This window comes from Narcine bancroftii, chromosome 11 (genome assembly GCF_036971445.1).
Source record: "Narcine bancroftii isolate sNarBan1 chromosome 11, sNarBan1.hap1, whole genome shotgun sequence".
Classification (NCBI taxonomy): Eukaryota; Metazoa; Chordata; class Chondrichthyes; order Torpediniformes; family Narcinidae; genus Narcine; species Narcine bancroftii.
The window spans coordinates 23,902,461-23,926,211 of NC_091479.1; the positions used below are offsets into that span (position 1 = coordinate 23,902,461).

The 23,751-nt window shown below is 42.0% G+C and overlaps 1 protein-coding gene across 6 annotated transcripts in view; it reads right to left on the reverse strand.

The window, feature by feature from the left end:
- The window catches only part of vps13c (vacuolar protein sorting 13 homolog C), a 425,868-nt gene that overhangs the window by 116,693 nt on the left and 285,424 nt on the right, over positions 1 to 23,751 (reverse strand). For 5 of the 6 annotated variants that reach the window (XR_011346402.1, XM_069902927.1, XM_069902926.1 and 2 more), the window contains 6 exons: positions 19,309 to 19,413; positions 16,880 to 17,044; positions 13,323 to 13,451; positions 12,193 to 12,326; positions 8,666 to 8,792; positions 4,338 to 4,573 (listed from right to left, as the gene is read on the reverse strand). Coding sequence is in view for 5 of the 6 variants with exons in the window: in XM_069902927.1 (XP_069759028.1) it covers positions 4,338 to 4,573; positions 8,666 to 8,792; positions 12,193 to 12,326; positions 13,323 to 13,451; positions 16,880 to 17,044; positions 19,309 to 19,413 (896 nt within the window). In the remaining variant the exon portion in view is untranslated. The remainder of the gene's footprint in view (positions 1 to 4,337; positions 4,574 to 8,665; positions 8,793 to 12,192; positions 12,327 to 13,322; positions 13,452 to 16,879; positions 17,045 to 19,308; positions 19,414 to 23,751) is intronic. The other variant, XM_069902929.1, reaches the window with a different exon arrangement.

A 23,751-nucleotide genomic window follows, 5' to 3' on the forward strand; every position in this document is an offset into this window, starting at 1 on the left:
TGTCCAGGTGCATCCGAATCATAAACTCTGGATAAACTAAGGAATACTCAAACTGTTGAAGACCAGATCTGCGGTGTTTCGGTCAGGAGATTCAGAAACACATAGAAGGTCCAGGTATAACTTCTGGAAGGCCAACACAGAGATAATTCCAGAGGGATCTGGAGTCTCAGCAGACGCCTTTACTCTGTGGCAGGGGTTGTACACCATCACATCCCCAGGTCAAACAAGGCAGTGCCGCCAACTGTGATACATTTCTCCCGAATAAGCCTAATGCCTTCTGTACTCACCTTTAAAGAGAAAACAACAAAGAGCCCCCATGATGCTCCATAACCCCCAGTTATCTATCTCTGAGACTGAGGTGAACCAAACCTTCAGGAAGGTGAATCCTCATGAAGTGTCTGGCCTAGATGGATCCTTAGAACCTGTTTGAATCAACTGGTGGGAGTTTTTTCAGAGATCTCCAACCTCTCGCAATAGCGGTCAGAGACCCCATCTCCTTCAAAAGGGCATCCATCATTCTGGTGCCCAAAAAGAGCAAGCTCATGTCTTCAATGACCATCGGCCTTTGTGATGAAGTGATTCTAGAGGTCTGTTATGGAGCGAATGAGCTCCTTCCTCAGGATGGGCCTGGATCCACCAGTTCACCAACAGCTGATGTCATATCATTGGACCTCCACTCTGTGTTAGATCACCTGGACTACAGGAACACCACATCTGGATGTGGTTCATTGACGGCAGCTCAGGGTTCAACACCGTCACATCAGTAAAACCCATGACCAATCTAAAGGACCTGGGACTTTGCAACTTCCTCATTGGCAGATCCAATCACTGTGGACTGACAACATTACCTCTTCACTTGTGCTTAGACCCCTGCTTACCCATGACTGTGTCGCTAAAGTTTAACTACATTTACAAACTTGTTGACGACACCACTGCTGTTGGCCAAATAACTGCAAATGATGAGTCAGATTCCAGGATGGAGATAAAGAATCTAGTTGGGTGGTGCCAGAACAATAACATTGTTTTCAAAATCACTGTTGATTTTTGAAAGGAAGAGGCTGAGGCATCTGTCTGCATTGATGGAACAGTGATGGAGAGGGTTTGGATCTTCAAGTTCATGCAAGTCCAATTTCCTGGACCCAGCATATCAAGGCACCTGTGAAAGAATCTGAGGAGATTTGGCATGTCACTGGATACTCCATCAAACTTTCACAGGGGCACCGTGTTTGGGAATTTGAGTGCCCAGGAATGGAGATGGCTGCAGAGGGTAGCAACCACAGCCAGGATAATCACAGGCTCCGATCTCCCATCCACTGCAGACATCTGTGCAAGGCGGTACTTCAAGAAGGCAGCCACCATCATAAAGTACCTCCATCACTCTGGTCATAATCTCTTCTCACTGCTACCTTCTAATACAAGATACAGAAGCCTGAAAACCTGCTCCTCTCGGTTCAAGAACAGTTTCTTTCCACAACAGCTATCAGCTCTTGAATTTCCCCCCTCCCCCTTGGTTCAATAACTACAGAATGGTCGACATGAAAGGAGCGTCTGCACTACGATTCTGAGAATATTTATATCTATTCATTGTCTAATTTAATTCTAGAAGTTCACTATTATATAGTGTTTCCTTTGCAAGCACCTGTTCAGTTGTAGCGAGTGAGATTTTCGTACTTATATACATTGTACAAGGTGTATGACAAACTTATTGTCGTCTCGGCTGAGCAACAATAAGTTAACCAGGTTCACTGAGCAGCAATTTAATGATTCACATACTTTACTGTTATGAACAAATGTTATCGGAGAGGGAGTACTCTTGATTTTTTTCCCCCCGTGTTATTGCAGAAAGGAGACTGACATTCACTTCAGCACGAGGCTACAACTTTCACAGTAAGGATACAATCACCAGTTTTCAAAACATAATTACTTCACGACTTTTGAGTCTCAGCTATCAGTTTTGCTGAGGCTTGAAGAACATGATTTGCTATTGCCAACAACTGAAGTAGTCTCAATCAGAATTTGTCAGTGCCCTTTCAAACAATTTCCCGACCCGTTTGACCGAGTTAGAGGGTCCTGGAAGCTACTTGGGTGCCCGCTCTTGTCAACCCTATAAACCTAAAAATGGACAGATTGGAGTTTCAAATTTTAACATCTGCATTAAACCTATCCCATCCATTTCTGTGTGATAAGATTTGGAGCGACACGGTTGGTGTAGCGGTTAGCACAATGCCATTACAGCACCAGCGATTGGAACCAGGGTTCGAATCCTGCGCTGTCTGTAGAGAGTTTGTACGTTCTCCCCATGTCTGCGTGGGTTTTCCCTGGGGATCCGGTTTCCTCCCAGCCTTCAAAATCTACTAGGGGTGTAGGTTAATTGGGTAACACAGGCTCGTGGACCAAAAGGGCCTGTTACGATGCAGTATGTCTAAATTTTTAAAACATTCAGCTTAAAATACAAGAGAGGGAAGAACATGGAGGAATATCAGGATTGATGACACATTGTGTGGGTCTATTTCATTTCTGAAATGTGGAAACTCGTTAAAAAGTGGATAACTCTTCACCTACCAAATCATGAGAAATGGTGCAACAAACTACAGAATAAGATAAGCAAATTGCATCACGCTCCAAATGATTGTGTATGATGTTTAACTTACACAAGCCAATAACACCAGCCAAGCACCAAGTTCAAGAAGGTAGCTCAAAGCCACCATCTCAAGGGCATTTATCAGGCTGGGAAATTAAATGCTAATTCACACCCCTGAATAAAACACGAAAATAAATAGTGCTAAAAAAATGAAGGTGACAAAGACTTCAGATGCTATGACAGGCAGATTTCGAGTAGCAATCAAAGGCAGTAAAACCCAAAACCAAAATAAATAAAAATTAAACTAAACCAAGAAATCAGAGCAATGGACTTGGTCTCAGCACCAAAAGGGAGCGCAAAAATAAACCTCTGGAAGAGATATCCGGACACATTTCAAGACAGTCAAAGAAATACCAGAGGACATCTGCTAAAGGTGAGTGAAGATGCCAGAGTTTTTTTTCCCCCCACTCAGAGTGGCGGGTGCTGGAATGCATTGCCGGGGATGGTGGGGGAGGCCTGTACAATAGGGACATTCAAAACACTCTTCAGCTCCTTTTCACTGGCATCCCAGTTAATTGGCTGTGCAGTATCCTGGGATAGGAAGCCCTTTGTGCCATTTCCATTGGGACACTAATTGCTTTTCCACTGAACACACTCATCCCCAGGGATCAGAGTGTTCTACCTTCATCTGGAAACGGGTGAGTTTCTGCTGTCCCTTTTCCCATTGGTTTTAGCGGCACGCTGGCGTCAGCAAGCGCCGGGGATATTAGTAGGGGTAGAGACGGTTAATCCCTGGCGTGAAGTAACGTCATCTGACGCTGGCATTCGGACCGTGTTCCTTTTCCACTGGACCCTGTCCCAGTAAATTCCCAGTTAATTTCTGGGTCAGGCTGCCAGTGGAAAAGGGGATTTAGACAGGCACATGGATGCAAGAAAAATAGAGGGCGAGGGAGGTAAGGTTTAGATTGTTGTGGAGCACAACACCGTGGGCTGAAAGGCCTGCACTGTACTGAAATGTTCTATGAGTAAAGAATATGGAAAAAATTTCAGAAGTAACTGGATTTTGCAATGGATCTTTGATTGGGTGAACCAGGATGAACCGAATAACCCTCGTTAGATAATAATGCAGCCAATAAGGCAGCAAATAAATTCAGAATCTCTGGAAAATTAAGAGAATCGGCATTTTTATTTGTAATTTTTAAAACCAAAGTTGAGAGGTAGATTCATTATTTTGTAATTAACTATACTTTTCTCCAGCGATACAGATCATGCATTTTAAGGACTCCCCATTATTACTTTCAATTCACTTCATTCCATTTCAGAGTCGTCTCCAATTAATTGTGACTAGATTTCAAAAAGATGTAGATGTTGGGTGTCTGAAATAAGAGCAGAAAATTCTAGAAGCTCAATGGGCAAGCAGTACAGTGTTCAGGTTGGAGGGTTGCCATCCGTCGTGAGGGAGGAAACTGGAACACCTGGTCGCGGGGAGAACATGCAAACTCCACACAGACAGCACCCAAGGTCCGGATTGAAACTGGGGCACTGGAACTGTGAGACAGCCACTTGACCAACCACATCACAGTGCATTCAAGGGTCTCCAGCACTAGGACTTGAAACGGCTTATGTTCAAAGTACAAAGTGACTTTTATCTCTTTCAAGCTCCTGGTAACACAGAGAAGACTGCAAACATGCTGATGTTTTCCTTTAAGTCATTTGCTTCGACTATTCTTGTGCAAAAAAAAAAGGAAAGGCTAACCTGGTAATTCCTATGTAAGCAATTTCCTGTTTGCTTTCATTGTTGACGAGTGATAATCCAAGACTATGCACAGAAACTGTAATTCCCTTTTCAAACTGCTTCAAGTCCTCTGCTTGCCGTGCTTTCGAAATAATGGCCACATCTTCAGTAAACAGCAGCACACGCTGACGACCATCAAGGAAGGAAACCCAATGAATCTGATTATTCTGACTCCAAGGAAACTGTCCAAACTGATCCTATAAAAAGGAAAGAATTCTATCGATGAAACAACCAGGAGTTCCTTAAAATACATCAGAAAAATACATTTGGTGGAAATCTGGAAAATACAGTTCTAATATAATCATTAACCCTGTTTCTCTTCCCACAGATGCTACTTGAACGCTGAGTATTTCCAGTACTTATTGTACTTTATGACTCAGCACTTAATTTAGAAACAAGGAACTGGTTGAAATGAACGTCCTGCTTCACACCAGACTGTACTTATTAACAGAGCAAGGAAGAGAAATGGATCAGGGACAGCTGGAATCAAGACAGTAGTCTGGTGATACTGCTGCCATGTTCTTTGAAAGCAGGCTGATAGGAAAAGCACACAGGGTCCTGACGTTGACAACGACAGTACTCAAAAGTACTGCAGAAACTCATCATGGATGTTACATTTTTGTGTGTTGCTCCAGGCGCCATTATTCTGTGGAATTTATTTACCCCTGCGTTAGGACAGAATCTTTTTTTTTCCTTCAGTCATTCTCAATAGATGCTTATTTCTCATCTTTAGTTCCCCTGAAAAGTGGGTGGGTGGGGTTAGACTGCCTTCCTACAGGACATCAGTGCAACAGTCGATGTTTGACAAGTAATCATGAGTTAACCTTGTTGAGCATCCTTGAGTTATGCACAGATTAGGAAAGGGCATCGTTTCCTTTCTAAGATACTTCTCCAGAAGTGAGAGATGGCGGTGCTGTTGTAACGGCAGTATTGCAGTTGCGTGGTCCTGGGAAGAGTGGGGAGCAGGTACATGGCCTTTCACCTCTCCTCCATGGGTTCCAGTGCCTGGCCATCCTTCTGGATAGCCCTGTGTGGGTTTAAATAGCCTGTGGAACAGGGCAGATCCACGGAGTTTGGGTCCAAGAAGGTGGCACCCAAGTTTGGTAGCTCGGTCCGCGAAGAAATACATTGACAGAGCAGAATTCCCTCCGCAGCTGAGGTTACACAGCAGGAAACCGCAGATTCAGATCAGCATCCAAGCTTGGTGATTAGCAGCCAAAGGCCTCAAAACAAGCTGCAGGCTGCTGGTGACTGGCTTCTGGGAACCAGGTATCAAGATCAAGATTCATGAGGGTGACAATGGCAAGCAGGATTCCTTACTAATCACTTCAGAGTTTGGGAACCGGGGACAAGGAGGGTGACTGGGTGCTTGGGCTCACCTCTGGACCAGACCAAAGGCCTTGTGGCTATGGAGATTACGGGTGCGCAGGATGAGGTGGCGGGATCCACAGACACTCGATACCTCTGAAGGACTCTCTTTTGCTCCTAGTCCTTGTCTTGATAGTAGCACTGGCATCTCATTGTGTGCCGTAATTTGAAAAGGGCAGGAAGCCCGGAGCTACAGGCCACTGAGTTTGATACCAGTCGTTGGAAAATTGCTGGAGGGGATCGCAAGGACCATGATCCAGCAGCATTTGGACAGGCAGGAAATGAATGGAGATAGTCAGTATGACTTCATGCGTGGCAGATCACACCAACATGAAGAGGTGATGAAGAGGACTGATGAGCTTCCAGCAGTCGACATTGCACAAATGGACTTTAGCAAGGCTTTTGACAAAGTCCCACTTAGCAAATCTTCGTCCGCGAAGCCAAGCCAAAGAAAGAAGACTTAGCGGGGTAGTCTGAATGGTTAGATCACCAGTGATCAATAGGGAGCAGGCTCATTGGTTTAAAAATGGGACTCGTGTAAGGATTTAGAGGGGAGTGATGGAGTGATGTTTCTCTGGATGAAGGCTTGTGACCAGAGTGGCGCCTCAGGGGTCAGAGCTGGGCCCAACGTTTTTTTGTTATCTGCATTAACAATGTGGAAAACAATATAGTTAACATGATTAGAACATTTGCAGATGACCCCATAATTGGTGGAATGGTGGACAGTGAGGAAGGATCCCCACGTTTACAAAGAGATTTACAATTGGGAAGATGGGCCACAAGTGGCAAATGGAATTCAACTTTGACAAATGAGCAGTGTTGTCATTTGATAAATCAAACTAGGGTAGGAATTGCACTGTGTGGCCAGGCACAATTCCAATGCCATCGACAAGTTTGCCGATGACACCACAGTTGTCGGCGGGATCACAAACGGCAAGGAGGAAGCGTCCGGGAGGGAGAGAGGACACCTCGTTCAATGGTGTAACGACAACAACCTTGTGCTCAACATCAGCAAAACCAAGGAGGTGATCGTGGACCAGGAGGAAGTCAGGGGAACACATCCAGTCTCCATCAAGTGCTCAGTAGTGGAGAGGGACAAGAACTTCAAATTCCTGTGCGTCATCATTTCTGTCCTGGACCTCCATGTTGATGCAATCACAAAGAAGGCTCGCCAGCGGCTATACTTGGTGAGGTGCCTGAGGAGTATGTCATTGAAGACTCTCGTAAAATTCTACAGGTGTACCGTGGAGAGCATTCAGGCTGGTTGCCTGGTATGGAGGCACCAACTCTCAGGACAAGAATAAACTCCAAAGGATGGTTAACTCGGCCTACGACATCACAGGCACCAGACCTCACTCCATTGAGGACATCTCCATGAGGTGGTGTCTTAAAAAAAAGCAGCCTCTATCCTCAAAGACCCCCACCACCCAGGCCATGCCCTCTTCACCCTGCTACCATCAGTGAAAAGATGCAAGAGCCTAAAGACGAGCACTCAGTGGCATAAGGACAGCTTCTTTCCCTCCACCATCAGATTCCTGAATAATCAATGAACCACAGACACGGCCTCACTTTTCGTGCGCTGTTATTTTTATTTTTTATAGTAATGTTATAAGATGGTTATAATATGAATGTTTGCCCTATGACCCTGCCACAAAATACCAAATTTCATGACTTGTTCACGACAATAAATCCTGATTCTGATGGACTGGGGCTTTGTTCCTTAGACAGCTGGAGGTTCAGGGATCATCTAAATCATTTAAAAATCATGAGAGCCATGGATAAAATGAATGCTCAAAGTCTTTTTTCCCCCAGAGTAGATATTTCTGAAACTGGAGATTTAAGGCCGGGGTGGGGGGTGAGGGGGGGGGGGGGGGGGGGGGGTGGGGTGGAGACCTGAAGTGCAACTTTTACACTCAGAGGCAGGTCTATATTTGGGTGGAAACTATTAAGGTGACACAATTTTTACATTTATAAGATACTTTGACATATTTATTAATTGGAATTTGCTTGGAAGGATACAGATCAAATACAGAGATTGTGGACTAACCCTGAACTCAACCAGTGTGGTGACGTTGGGCTGAAGGGCCTGATCAGTGCTGTGCAATTCATGTGGGGCTTTACAGGTCAAATTAAAGAAAAACATTATTTTGTATGCATGACAATAAATTGAATTTTGAACAATAAATCGTGCTTACTGGTGCAACATGGAGGTTTTTAAATTACAATATAACCTCATGAGTATCTTTCTATTTTCAGTCACACTCTCTATTGCGTTACTGCATTGTGGAAAGTGAAGCAGAGTGGACATGTTTTACAAGGTTATAAGCTGAATAGTCCAGATGTTGAGATCAAGTTGATTAATACTCCAAGGAGTACAGTGCTTGGAATTCAGAAGCTGATTCACATCGAACAAAATTTTGAGGGAGAGGAGAGTTGGTGGCACAATCCAAACCAAGGTAGTAGTAACAGGTCCTCCTGGCCCACGACCCCATGCTGCCCAAATACAATCCCTTACAAGTCCTGTACATTTTTGAAGGGTGGGAGGAAACTGGTGCATCTGGAGGAAAGGCACGAAGACAGGGTGGGATGTAGAAACTGCTTACAGATAGCACTGAATTCAAACCCTTGTTGCTGGCGCTGTGATACCGTTACATTATTCCCCAAAGATGCCCTTCTTAGACATTGCAACAACAGCGAGAGAACTCGCCACTGAAAATCTGGTCTTAAATTAATATCTATAGCTCCAAACAGCTGGTGTTGATACATTAACACTACCTTGACCAATGGGCATGGATAGTCAGATGAAATCTGGCTTATCATTTCAATCTGATAGCAAAAACATGTATCAATGAAATCTTGTCCTCAGATGGACACAAGGTAAGCCGTTAAAAACATTTCCCAGGGCACACATTTTTACAGACCTTGAATAAGTCAAGTTCTCCTGTTTTCCATGCACAACCCCATTCAAGCTTCCTGATGCCAGTGGGGTCACTCCAAGCAAACAATCGAGCCTCTCCTGGATCAAGTATCATCTCTTCTTGTTCTTCACTGTATAAGAGAAGGAGATCGATATACAATTGGAATAATAACCACAATGTAAAAGTTTAGTCAGCTGTTAAATTATCTCTATTTGGAAATATCTTTGATTTAAGAAACTTCATCAGTTTGCTCCACGTAGCAAACATACCATAGAATAGGCAACATACAGCATGAAAATGGGGCTGATAGGCCATACATCCATCCCAACAACCAAATCCCCATCTATATTCATCCTATTTACCAGCATTTGGTCCATAGTTTCTATGCCTTGGTAATTCAAGTCGGACATCTATTTTGACAGGAAAGATTTGGATGGATACAGACAAAAGGGATTAGCTCAGCTTGGATGAGATGGGCCTGTGCTGTGTGACTTTACGATGCCTGATTCTGGTTCAAAACATTCCAGGACAAACCGTGCATCCTGCCAATCTGGTGAGCCTTCACTACACTCTTTCAATCACCACAGTCCAGCCACATAATAGTTCTGTCAAAAGGTTTGGCACAGACTAGAAGGGCCGAAGAGACTGTTTTCTGTGTTGTTATGTTTTATGGGTCTTTTGTCCTTCAACAAATGCTGGGGGACCTGCGTCCTTCCCAGCAATTACAGATATACCTATGCAAAGAGACATGACTTGTAGATACTTGCTTGAGTCATACAACACTGAACTTGGGCCTTTCAGCCCAAATCACTATGCCCACCAAGTTAGTATTCTGGGCAAGCCCATTTTCCTGCATTTGGCCCATCTACTGTAAACCTTTCCTATCCAGGCAGCTGTCCAAATGTCTCTTAAATGCCATAATTGTGCCACTTCTAAAGTTTCTTTGACAGCTCTTTCCAGACATGAACGACTCACTGTGTGAAAAAGGTGGTTTGTCATCAAGTCTCTCTTACATCTCTCCTCTATCACCTGAAACCTCTGCCCTCCAGTCTACTCTGGGGAAAAAGATTTGTTTTATCCACAGCATTTATAAACCTCTATCAGGTCGCAGCCTCCTAAACATCCGAGAAGAAAGACTCAACCTTCCAACCTCTCCCCAGAGCTCAAGCCCTCCAGTCTCGCAAGTTCCTGTGAATCTCCTCTGCATCCCCTACAAACTTACTGTTGTTCCTCCTTGAGTTTTCAACCAGAACTGCACATGGTGGTCCACCTGTGCCTTGTATCATAAATCCTAACTATTGTACTCAATGCCTGTCCAACGAATGCAAGTGTGCCAAATGCTTTCTTCATTCCTCCCCCGCACCCCTCTCCCCCCCCCCCAACCCAGGTTCACCTCAGTCACACTTTCAGGGGATTATGTACCTGCAACCCTAGATTTCTGTTCTACAACACTCTATGCAGGTTTGCCTTTCCGGACCACACACCTCTTCAAGTTACATACTACTTGCCTCACCTTGGTCTAGCTTCCCCACTGATCTAGATCCTACTGTAAACTTAAATGTCCTTCCTCACCGTCCATTCCACCACCAATTTTTCTTCACAATAATCCTTTACCTATTTAGTTACTGCTAGTTAATTATGATCACAACCTACAAAGTTTATGCCTCATCCTCTCCAAGTTTGTTTTATTCAGATTTAAGATTCAGATTTCAAACTGAATTAACCACTCTTTTTGGTAAAAACAAAATGGGAGAAAATGTACAGAAGGCCATTCGGCCACTTGAGCCTGCACCTCCATTCATTGATGATCGAGCAATCTCAATTCCTGCTTTCTCTCCATACCCCTGGATCCACATCCAAATCCTTTTTGAATATGTCCACAGCAGCCACTCTCAACGGGGAGCATATGCCGCACCCCCGCCCTCACCCCGGGGATCACAGCACATTTAAGGGGAGCCACGGACTGAAATCCTTATTAAGAGGGGGGATAAGGGGTAGGGGGAGAGTACGGAAGAAACCAACTTGACTGCTTCAGAGAAAAGGGGGGCCATAAATTTTGACCAGAGCTCCTAAGGGGAAAAAAAAGGTCAATAAAGGCTGATCTAAAGAACTTTCTTCTGTAGCAGGGAGTTCCATATATTCACAGCTCTCAGTGAAAAGGTTTCTCCTCATCTTGGTCCTAACTGAACCTTCGTTGTGCTCCTCAACAGAAAGAATGTCCTTCCACAGATTAGACATAAACTGTACACAATACTCAAGATATGTCCTCACCAAGACCCTTTCCAATTGCAGTAATACCTCCCGGCTTCTTTATTCAAACTTCAAGCAAGAAAGGCCAACATATGCTATTTGCTTTTCTTTAACGCCAACTGTACTTAGATTCAAGCCTTTGATGACTGATGCCCCGTGATCCCAGGCCTCATTGCACCTTCCCTTTCCCTAATTTTTCACCATGCTTCCTATTATTGCCACCAAACTAGATAACATCCCACTTATCAACATTACACTTTATCTGCCCACTCTCTCAATCTGTCCAAGTCATCCTGCAGCCTCTCTGAACCTTCCTCACAGCTCAAACTGCTATCTGCAAATATGAGATAGTATCTACACTTCCAATCCTATTACATGCCCATTCTTACGGCAAGCAGGGGTTTCGTTTTTGAAATTTCTCCACACAATCTTTAACGACCTGGCATCTGTCTTCTGTCAACCCACTGAGTGAATATATTTCACCAGTCTATCCTTGCCGATTCATGCCTCATAATCCGAGAAAATGGTGATGAGCTGCCTTCTTGAACCGCTGCTGTACTTGTGGGTATTCTCACAATGACGTTGGGGAGGGAGCTCTGGGAGTTTGGCCCTGCGAAGGTGAAGGAGTGCCAATCTATTTCCAAGCCAGGATGTTGCGTGACTTGAAAGCTATTTCCTGATGTTGGTGTTCCCACGCTTCTGTTGCCATTAACCTTGCTGGCAGAGGTCATGGGTTTGGAAGGTGCTAAGGTGAGTTGCTTGCAGTGTATCCTGTCGATGGTACAAACAGCTGCTATGCTGTGCGATGGTGGTGGAGTGAGTGAATGGATGTGGATGAGGAGCCTATCAAGCAAGCTGTTGATATGTGGAATGTACTGCCATAGGAGGTGGTGGAGGAATCAGATACAAGTGCTGCATTTAGGAGACAATGAGAAAACACAAATTAGCAGGGCATTGGCAGATTTGGCCCTAATACAGACGAATGGGATTAATGTAGATGGACAAAAGGATTGAAATGAAGAGAGTGTCCATTTCTGTGCTGTACAACTCTGTAACTCTCTGATTTACCAAGTTTTTCTTCACAGGTACAATTAGTACCAATCATGCACATTGACCCGAAATTCCCTTTTTTTTTGACCTCGCCTTTCCTCTTACAAAATTTTGCCTCGCAAGATGTTTCCCAGGAACCCATCTCTTTTGGGGTAACCAATCACATTGCTGTTTGTAACTTGCACACATTCATTTAGGTTTCGAAGAGCTGCTATGCAGCTTGCACGGACCTCTGTTTGAAGCGAAACTTCAGTTCTTCAGTGTGATTAATAATGAGGGCAGGCGCAGAACCATCATAGTAGTCTGTAAACGTGATCACTGTGGCGTGATCTGCGACATTCACATCCACGATAACTCCTCCACGCTGCCAAAACAAAAACTGTCTCAGATGTATATGGCTTTGTGGCTAGGTTTGCAAATGATGCAAAGATAGGTTGAGGGGCAGATAGTGAGGACACTGAGTTAGGGCACCGAGTACAAGAGTTGGGACATTACGTTTTATATATGTCTAAATTTAGACACAGAGCACGGTAACAGACCCTTTTGGCCCATGAGCCTGTGCCTGCCCAATTAACCTACAACTCCTGGTACTTTTTGAATAATGGAAGGAAACCAGAGCCCCTGAGGAAAACCCCACGCAGACACAGGGAGAGGGCGCCAACTCCTTAAAGACAGCATGGGATTCAAACCCCGGCCCCGATCGTCTGTGTTGCAGCAGCGCTGAGCTAAGCGCTATGCCAACCGCGCCTCATTAATGAGACCAAGAGCAGCCAACCGTCCCTCATACGCTAACCCATCATTCCAGGAATCATTCTTGGATGCATACCTCTGGACAGTTACGGGTCTCATCAGTATCTTTGACTGATACACCAGCAACGTACCCACATTTTCACATTCATTTTTAAAACATTTTTATTAATTTGATAGAGAAATATTACATGTATATATTGTCTAGATATTAATTAATTATACATTGATTAAAAGTGACTCATATTCTGTATTGGATTAAATAAAAGCTATACAAAAAAAAGTGAAGTATCCTTGTGAGATTTTCACTTCATATTCTAATACTGAGATGTACACTGTGATTATCAAAATAGATTCTAGTTATAAAAACTTTAAAATAAGAACAAAAGTAGAAAGAAAAATAGAATTAAAAAAACCTCATACTCATCTAAACACGCCACCAGCAAATAAAATTGTAAAGAACCAAGTCTTGGCTCTCGGACATCAGATAGAAAATCCTTTGTAATCAAATTATTATCATAGTTAATAAATGAGCCCCAAAACATTTTCACATTTGATCCAATTTATGTTGATATTAATGAGAAAATAAACCCAATATAATGCAAAAACCTACCACACAGTCGAGCCTCAGCAACGTGCCATTGTCTTGCTTGTTAAGGAAGATCGATTTCGATGACTGTTCAAAGCCGATAACTCTAACGCAAAACTTGTTTGATGCAGTTTCAGGCCAAAAAGGAAGGCACTACAAAAGCAAAAATATACAGAACGGTTAGCGGTAGATTGTGAAATAAGCACAATGAATAGTGACGGATCTGCAATTTAAAACATTAATTTTAAACAGGAGCGACAGGTTAAGTTACTCCAAAAAAAAACTTCTCTAACATAAACAGCAAAAATATGAACTTTTTTTTAGAAAAGCACTTGCAATAACTGTTGTCAAATCAATTGTCTTGTTGAGGTAGATTATGAGTACAGAGGACACTATTTCATTGAGAGGATGGTACAGGTGGACTGAAGATCAGTCCAGTCAGTTTAACCTCAGGAAAACAAATGACACTGTAGATACTGGAATCTTGGACAAAAATTGAAATGCTGTATGAACCCAGCCAGTAAAGCAGCGCTGGGGTGGCACAGTTAGCACTATTACAGCTCCAGCAACCTTGGTTCGAGTCTGGCATAAGTTTGTACCTTCTCCCCATGTCTGTGTGATGTTACGAGCCCAAAGGACCCCAAAACCCAGCAACAATAGATATTCACCACGACAAATGGTTAATTAAACAAAAGATGTGTTTAATTATTTTTAAACATGAAAACAGAATCAAACTTTAACTTATCTCTATTAACTTAACTAACCTAACTTAACCCCTTTCTAATTCTAAGCGCACATGTCTGTAATGTGTGTGCAAATTTAAGAAAAATTTCTTGGTTCACACTTCTCATTCTTCCAAGTTCACTGGTTGCAGACAATTCTTATACTGTACACAGAATTTAACATGTATAAAGTTCACCAAAAAAGTAAAAAGTATCAAGTTCTCAAAAGGTAAATGTTGGTTACTGCCCAGGAAGGTTCTCGTAGGGTTTGCAGAGAGAGATTTGTTGTTGCAGGATTTCCACAACTGAGGTACCACCTCAATGTCTCACTGATAAAACTTGCCCCATCAGGGTTCCCCAGATGATAACCTCTTTCTTTCATGCTATCACAGAGTTTCTTTCTGTTCCGCTTATTCCAAGAGAAACATCAGACAGATAGCACTTCCAGCCATCCGCCACTCTGGAGCTTCCGTTGCAATTCCAACAAGCTTCTCCTGGCTTGTTACAGCTTTCTATGTCACACACAGTCAAAGACTCCCTTCTGTCTCTCTCTCTCTCTCTCAGACTCAAACTACCAGGCAGCATGTTCTTCTCTCTCTTTCACATGCAAAACCCCTGACCTTCTCCAGCAAACAATAGGAGTTAGTCTTCAGGACATCTGTTGTTTTAGGTAAACAATAACCTCTCAGTGACCTTTCTGTAGAGGTATTAGGAGATGGCCTGTCTCTTGCTGTGGCTTTTGAAGACAATAGTCCATTCATTCACTTCAATTAACAGCAAGGTTGTGAAATCTCCATAGCATTCTCCATAGTTTCTGTAAAGTCACTGAATATGAATTCTTCAGTATTTCAAATAAGATCTGTTTTAAAGTGTGTGCATGTAACCTACTCTAATTTTACCAATTTATCTCCCAAAAACATTCCCAAATATTCCATCATTGGATTTCCTCCCAACTTCCAAAACATACAAGGTTGAAAGTTAATTGGGGTATTTAGGGGCACAGGCGTATGGGCTAGAAGGGCCTGTTATCATTCTGTTTGTCTAAATTTAAAGAAATCTGTGGAAAGAGAAACCTGTTAACATTTCAGGGCAAAGACCTTTCAGCAGAACTGAAAACAAAGCTAGTTAGAGGAATTACAATGAGGTTTGGATTGTTTTTCAGGGAGAAGACTGGATGAAAATTTGACAAAATTTTTAAAAATGATGAGGGGTCTGAACAGTGTGGATAGTTGTGTACTGCGGATGGATTAGAAGGGAAAAGAATTGAAAATTATATGAGGAAGAAATACAGTTGGGTGCACTGCCTGTATATATAGACCTTAACAACATCTTTGGTAAGGTCATTCATGGCAAGAGGAGGAGCACAGTCCCACACGCAAAAGGTGGATAAGGGAGGGAACAGAGGAGCAGAGGAGGAGGGGATGGCTTTGTGACTGGAGAGGGAAGGTGGTGGAGAGCTGGAGGAAAGGAGAGAGGGATGGAGGGAGAGAGGAACAACAAAGAATAGGCTAGTAGAAACTGGAGAAGTTGATGTTGATGCCATCTGGCTTGGAAAGTGCAAGAGACAGAAAATTAAGTGTTGCTCCTCCAATTTACGGGTGGTCTGGGTTTGAAGTACAAGGCCATGGACAGACATGTCAGCGAGGGAGTTGGGTGCAGCATTGAAATGGTTGGCCTCTGGGAGATCCCTGTCACTGATGTGGGGTGGTAGGTGGGGATGAGGGAAATTCTGCTTTTGTTCCAGCTGGGGCAAAGGGGGCCTGGGGCAGATGAGCAGTAAATAGAAGAGGAACAAGTAAGGCCAAGTTGATGATGGTGGAGAGGAAGCCACGTTTTGGAAGAAGGAAGACATTTTTGATGATCTGGATTAGAAGACCTCACGTTTGGATCAAAGAAATTGAAAGAAAGGAATAGAATTCTTGAAGAAGACTGTGTATAAAGAAGTGTAGTTGAGGTAGTTGGTGGGTTTGTAAAAAATGTCTTTAGAGAGCTGGTCTTTGAGATGAAAGGGGAGAGTGTCACTGGAGATGGACCAAGTGAATTTGAAGTCGGTGTGAAAGTTGTCAGCAAAGAGAATAAAGTTGACAAGCCCATCATGGGTGCATGAGGCAGTAACAGTGTAGTCTCCAATACAGCAGAGAAAGAGCTGAGGGCCCTTGCTTGTTCCACAGAGCTGACAAACAGGAAGATATCGCTGAGACCCATTCCTATTCCTTTGATTTGGAGAAAGTGGGATGAGTCAAAGGAGAGGTTATTAAGGGTGAGATCAAGCTCTGCCAGGTGGATGAGGGTGGTGGTGGTGGAAGGGCTTTGAGAGCTTCTGTATGGGGGATGGAGGCGTAAGAAGGATCTCTTTGTTTGCGAGCAATTTCTGCTGATTGTGAATCTTTAACTTCCTTAAGATAGACTAAAGGAATTTTCGTGTAATATTACATTACACGAGTAGGTTGTAGGAATAAGTAGGTTGTAGGAATAAGTAGGTTGTAGGTTGTAGGAATAAGTAGGTTGTAGGAATAAGTAGGTTGTAGGTTGTAGGAATAAGTAGGTTGAGCTTCTGCTTCTACAAGACGAAGCATAAAAATTATGAATTCTAAATATCCATTCGTCAGGAGTACTGTACAAGGAAATGCTCAGCCAAGATCAGAATGGGAAAGCTATGAAGAAATCGTCTTGGATGTGTTCTGACACTATCATATCCTGGAGATCACGAGCTATGCAGTGTGGTTGGTATGGATTTCATTGTAATATAAACGTACTGAAAAAACTCAGCAGGTCACGACCCTAGCATCTGTAAAAATGTAAAAATTGTAAAAATGGTTGACAGAAACACATACAGAATCTGAAATCCTATAATTGTACCTCTTCTGATGGAATATAAATCCATTTAACATTTCTTAACAAGGCACTAGACTCATTTTCTCCAACCTCCAGCTCGTAGGAAGACTTATTGACCAATATGTAGAATGGAGTTAAGGTGACCACTTTGGTCATGTTGAAACTGCTCATTTTAATGGTTACGCCAATCTGCAATGTAAAGAGAAAGTTGACATTTATCGTTAGGTTAATATTTCTGAATTTATCAACTAAAGCAAAGCAATGAATTGCTCTCGTCAAAATCTAACAAGTTAAAATCAGATTTCCAAATGCCAAAGTTCAGATATTCCATGGGGAAGATGCCGTGTGAATACATTAACAACACAAATGCTGAGATTTCCTTCCACTCATCTTGAAACTAAAGGAAATAACAAAGAAATTTCATAGAACTTTAAACATTACAGTACAGCTGTTGTGTCAACCTATATAAACCTACTCCACAATAAACCCCCCCTACAACACACCCTTAACCCTTTATTTTTCTTTCATCCATGCACCTGTCTAAATCTTTTAAATGCCCTATTGTCCCAGCCTCCACCACTATCCCTGGCAATACATTCCAGGTACCCACAATTCTCTGTGTAAAAAGCCTACCCTTGACGTCTCCCCTAAACTTTCCTCACTTCACCTTATACAGAGGTCCCCTGGTGTTTGCTACTTCACCCCAGAAAAAATGGTGCTGGCTGTCCACCCTGACAATGCCTCTCATAATCTTCTAGACCTTCAATTAAGTCACCTCTCTGGTACCGTTGCTGCAGAGAAATAGATCGGATGTCAATCCACAGGACCGTAAGAGGGGCAGAGAGGATCAATGGAGTCACCCTCCCACCCATCGATGTGATCTACTGTCATCTTTGTCTGAAGACGGCACGCGCGCAAAATCATTAAGGACATCTTCTACCCTGTACACAATGTCTTTGTATATATCAATACTTGTCCTGCACGCGTATGTCTGTATTTATGTCTGGTTGCGAGTGTACGTTTTGCACCGACAACCAAACAACACTGTTTCATGGGGTTGTACTTGTGCAATCAGATGATAATAAACTTGCATCCTTCTTCTCTCTAAAGAAAAAAAGCCCTAACTCTTGTCTCATCAGACACATTCTCCAATCCAGGCAACATCCTGGTAAATGTCCTTTGCACCCTCTCCACAGCTTCCCCATCCTTCCTGTCATGAGGTGAGCAGAACCCATTCAGGAAATGCTGGGAACATGTAATTCCAAGGAATTCTGTACATTTGGCTTTACACAGGCCTCACTTGATAGATTGATCTGGGTGGTTCAATCACATGGGATTCCAGATTGAGCTGGCAAATTAGCTACAAAATTGGTTGGTGGTAGAAGGCAGAGGGTGATATTGAGCGGAGAGTTATTTTTTAATATTGGAACCTTGTGACCAATTCTGCAAAGCTGTAGGCATGGGGAATGAGCTGTCATTTATGTACATTAATGATTTAGATAATAATGTAGTTGGCATGATCATTAAGTTTCAAATGAGACCAAAATTGGTGGTATAGTGGTCAGTGAAAAAGGTTACAAGAACATTCTAATCAACTGGAAAGTTAGCGAAAGAATGCAAAGTGATGCCCTTTTGAAAGTTAAACCAGGACACACACAGAGTAAATGACAGGGACCTGGCAAGCATTATTAAACAAAGGGACAAATACACAAGGTTCCTGAAAGTGGCATATAGGTAGAAAGGGGGGTGAAGAAGTCAGATGGCTCACCTGCTTTCATCATTCAGGGCACTATGTACAAGAGATGGCACGTTACAGACATGCAAGATATTAATAGAATGCACTTGGAGTCATGTGCGTAATTCTGGTCACCTCATCACAGAAAGGATGTGAGTAAGCTAGACGGGGTGTAAACAAGATTCTGTAGGATATTGCAGGGACTGGTGGGCCTGAGTAACATGCAAAGATTGGATAGACTGGACCTGTCTTCCCAAGGGTGGAGGGGTGACCTTGTGTTATTTTATGAAAAATTGAGGGGTATAGATAAGGAGGATGGTCACAGTTTTTTTTACTTGGAGTAAGGGAATGTAAAATGAGAGGACATACATGGATTGACGGTGAGATATTAAAGATTTAAAGCGGATCTGATGGCTAGTTTTTCACACCCAGAAGAGTATTTGGATATGAACATGGGTAGGAAAGGTTTGGAGGGATTTTGGCCAAACTCAGAAAAGTGGGACTAAATTTGGTCGGCATGTTAGCCAGTACAGGCAAGTGGGGCCAAAGGGCCTATTCACATACTACACAACTCTATAATGGGTGAACATTCATTACAAATCAGAGATGGAAAAGTACAAACCTATTCTGATGAGTCGGGATGGATCCTGTAAAATCAATCATGACTGCACAGCTGATCAGTTCTGAAAATTAAAAATGTTCGCGCTACTGTACTCACCAAATATTCCTTGTTGTTTGCAGGGCACTTTACACATCCATAACTTCCCACCGTGTCCAATGAAAAACTATTGGACCAGCTGCTGGTTGATACGCAGAGCTGAATCTATGAGAAGACAAACATATTATCACTCCCCACTCAATACATGACTCAATTGTACTGATAGAATGGAAGGACGATCCGCATTTTGATCCTTATGACAGTTCACCATCTCACCAACCTTGTGTCATCTATTTCCTATCATTTGTAATTGGATGTGCAGCACAGCGGGGTCAGAGATTCTGACTGCAAATAAATCAGCTCATGATTTCTGATGCATAAGGTGGGGGACAACTGGAAAGTATAGTTTTGATTACAGGAGAATTTTTCATGTTTTTACTTCACAAGAAAAAATATCAATATCACAAAATTTTCCTTTCATTAATTTATGGAGGTTGGAACAATAGGGTCATTTAAAAGACTCTTGGTGCAAGAAAAAGAGGGTTATGGGGGAGAGGTGGGGAAGGTTTAGATTGACGAGTAGGTTTCTATAGGTCGGCACAACATCGTGGGCCAATTGTGTTGGACTGTTCTAAGTAGGTGGGCCAATGAATGGCAGGTGGAACTTAACCCAAGGAAGTGTGAGGTGCTGGACATTGGTGACGCAAACCAGGCAGGACTTGCAAACGGGAGGCCCCTGGAGTGTGTAGTAGAACAGAGACCTTGGCACAGCTCTCCAAAAGTGGTAGCACCTGCAGAGAGGGTAATGGAAAAGGTGCTTAGCACCCTAGCCTTGAGAACAGGGGTTACAGCTGCACTAGACAATGGTGAGTACACCTTTGGCATATTGCTTGCCCAGTTCTGGGAATTAAGTTAAAAAGGGTGCAGAAAAGAATCAGAAGGACATTGCCAGGACTGGAGGGTATGAGTATTGAACAGAAGCTGGGACTTTGCTAAATGAAACAGAGGAGGATGAAGGGGTGATCTTATGGAGGAATATTACAATCACAAATGAAGAGAAGGTGAATAGTCTTGGGGGGCGTGGCAAGATGGCGTAAGGATCAGATGTGCCTTACAGTCCTCGCCTGACTCTATCTTATTGTTTTGTCTAGAAATGCCCGTTAAAATTCTTTAAAAGTTTAGATAACTTCAGTGCTGTTAATTTAACTTATGATGGTACAATTGGTGGAAAAGAGCAAAAAAAAAACGACAAAATATTATCAAAAAACTACATTTTCCAAAAGTTCAAGCTTTGGAGCCTACCTACAGGAAAGACATCGAGACTCAGCCTGAAATGGATCCCAGGAGAAAGGTACAGCTTTCGGATGTAGAGTTCAATATTACTTCGGTAGAGCCCCCTAAAGAGGGCGCCAAACAGCCTTTAGAACAAAGAGTTACTCAGGTTCGCACATGTGCAGTAGCATCTGACGGCAATGTTATGAATGAACCACTTGTAGTAACATCAGTTGAAGTACCGGCTGGGGAAAGGCATTTGTCAACTGTAGCGGTGGCACTGCAAACTGCACCTTTTGAGATAAAAGAACCTATACAACTTGATGTACTGGGAGAAATTAACACATTATGGACTGGGGAAAATCCCGGCCAGCGTCCTCCAGTCATTGCTGGAGAGGCTGTGGCTGGGGTTTCCACACGCAGCTATACTACAAGGAAGGCAACCAGAATGAAGGAAGCAACAGAAGACCCTTTGGTTATGCAGAAGAAGCAGGAATCTGTTGAGCCAGAATCTCTTCCAATTGAAAAGATTCTTGTGAATCTTGAATCTAAATTATCTTATACAATGCAGGGATTATCTAAGATTATGACTGAACTTGGTACTAGGTTCAATACTCTGATGGAAATAAATTCTCAACAGATGGCTGAGTTTGGAGCTTTTAAGCTTGAAGTGAGAGATCAATTTAATTCGTGTGAAGAAGATATAGACGAAATACGAGATCAAGTTTCAGATGTGACCAAAATGGTCGAAGACTTACAAACTCAAAATAAAAATTTGGTGAAAAAGATTGATTATTTGGAAAACCAATCCAGACGGAACAATATAAAGATTATTGGTTTGCTGGAAGGAATGGAGGGACCAGACCCAAGAACATTTTTTACTGAATGGATTCCGCAGGTGCTGGGTCAAGAACATTTCCCGGAAGGTATAATACTGGAACGTGCTCACAGAGCCTTGCGTAGAAGACCTATTTCAGGTCAAAGTCCAAGACCTGTTTTGGTTCGTTGCTTGAATTATTACGACAGAGAAATAATTTTACGAGTGGCTATTAGAAATGCACAACAGAGAAAATCACCCTTGATGATTCAAAATAATCGAGTTTTCTTCTATGCGGATTTGAGTCAAGAAGTTATGTTCCAACGACGGGAATTCAACTCTGCTAAAGAGTTGTTGTGGAAGAAAGGTTATAAGGCAACCTTTAGATATCCAGCTGTTTTGAAGGTTTTTCAAGATGGTTACCAACCAAAGTTCTTTGATTCTCCAAAGGAAACTATAGCATTTGCTCAAGAGCTGCCAATTACTCGGTTTCAACAGAGACGTAGTCCGCCGCGATCTCTAAGGAGACAAGAGATGGAAGAAAAGAGCCGTGCTCCAAGAAGGAATGGTTGTAATGGTGACTCGGCAGTTGGAGCTGATTAAAAGAAGAGTTGTTCTTTTTTTTCTAATTTTTTTTAAAAAAAAAGGAATATTAAATAATGATGATGTTAGTTTAAGATGAAGTGAGAGTTGGGGGAGAGAACTGGATAGGCACTGTTTCCTGAAAGTCATCTGCTACGTGTGAGTTATCTCACACCCATTTTTTTTTGGGAGTTACCGCATTGCGCGGTTGAGACAGGAGGGGGTATTTTTAACCTCCTACCCGGTTTTTTTTCCTTTTTTTGTATTATTAGATTAAAGAGTGAAGGGTTTTTTTTTGTGTTTATGAAAAAAAGCATAAGAAAGTATTTGATTGTTTAAAAAACTAAAAATTGATGTGGTTTTTTTTGTAAAGTTTATTCAGTAAATAAGGAATATTTGAAATTTAAATGTGAATGGGATGGATAAGTTTTTTTTTATATTTTTTCTTTAACTTTAAGGTGAAAGGAGTGGTAATTCTGGTGTATATTATTTTGCTATTTTAGTTATAGAACGAAGGGAATAATGGTGAAAGTTATAAATTGAATTGTACAATTCTTAATGAGGCTTGAATTTTGTTTGTGGTTTACGCTCCATTTGTTGAAGATATAGATTTTGTTGTAGATGTGTTTTTATTATTTGGATATCTGAATTTTAACGTAATGATTGGGGATATTTAAATGTGGTATTGGAGCTTTTATTGGAAAATTATTCAAGAGTAAAAGGGAAAAATGGTGGAAGAGTACTAAAATTGATGAGGTTAATGAGGTTTGAATTTTGTTTTAAGATGGCAGTTTATGTGACTAATATGATGATAGATGTGAAGTTAGTTGATATTTGGTGAAGGTTTATCTCTATAGAGAAAGTTTTTTTTTCATCTTTTTTTTTCTCATGCTACAATTTTTTTTAAAGAATTGATTATTGTTTAAGAATTTTTGATAGACAATGTTACTAACTTTACTAATTTTTTATATTAAGTTTGAGTTAAATATATGTTTCATCTTAACTCCGTTTATTAAATATATGCATTTAAGTTTGATTTAAATATGTTTTTTAAGTCTGATATCTTAGTATTAATTACTTTTCTTTTTGTTAGTATTTTAATCGGTTATGTTTTTGTTTTTTTTGTAAGTGGGGTTTTTTTTTCTCACATATATTCTTAACTTTATTAATTCTTCACTCTTTATTTTGGGGGGGAAAGGAGGGGTTGGACTAATTTGAGTTGGGTTATTAATCTGTAATAATTATTGGGAAGGGTATAGTTTATTTAGATTACTGATACTGTATTGTAATTTTATTATTTTGTTCTTAATTATTTTTAATGTAATCCTATATGTTATTCATGTTATAAAATCTTAAATAAAGTTTAAAGAAAAAGGTGAATAGTCTTTTTTTTCCAGGTGGAGGTCTAAAACTAGAGAGCATATAGTTAAAGTGAGAGGAGATAGAATTAAACAGGACCTTTTTCCTCACAGCTGCAGGAGGAAGTCGTAGTGGCAGTAACATGGATTGAAAGGATTCAGAGGGTTATGGAGCCAAAATGGACCAGCTCTGACGGTCAGCTTGGTCCACACGGACAAGTTGGACCAAATGGCCCACTTCCATGCTGTAAAGCTCTATGAATATTTAGTGCAGTTAATATAGCCACTGGCTCACAGCTCCTGAGACTTGGGTTCAATCCTGACCTTGAACAGTTTTCATGTTCTCCCTGTGATTTTGTGGGTGGTCTCCAAGTGCTCCATTGAACTCCCAGATTCCACTGAAGTGTGGACAGGTAGACTGATTTGCCTCTGTCAATACTCTAGTGCACAGGTGAGTGGTAGATTTGAGGGTGG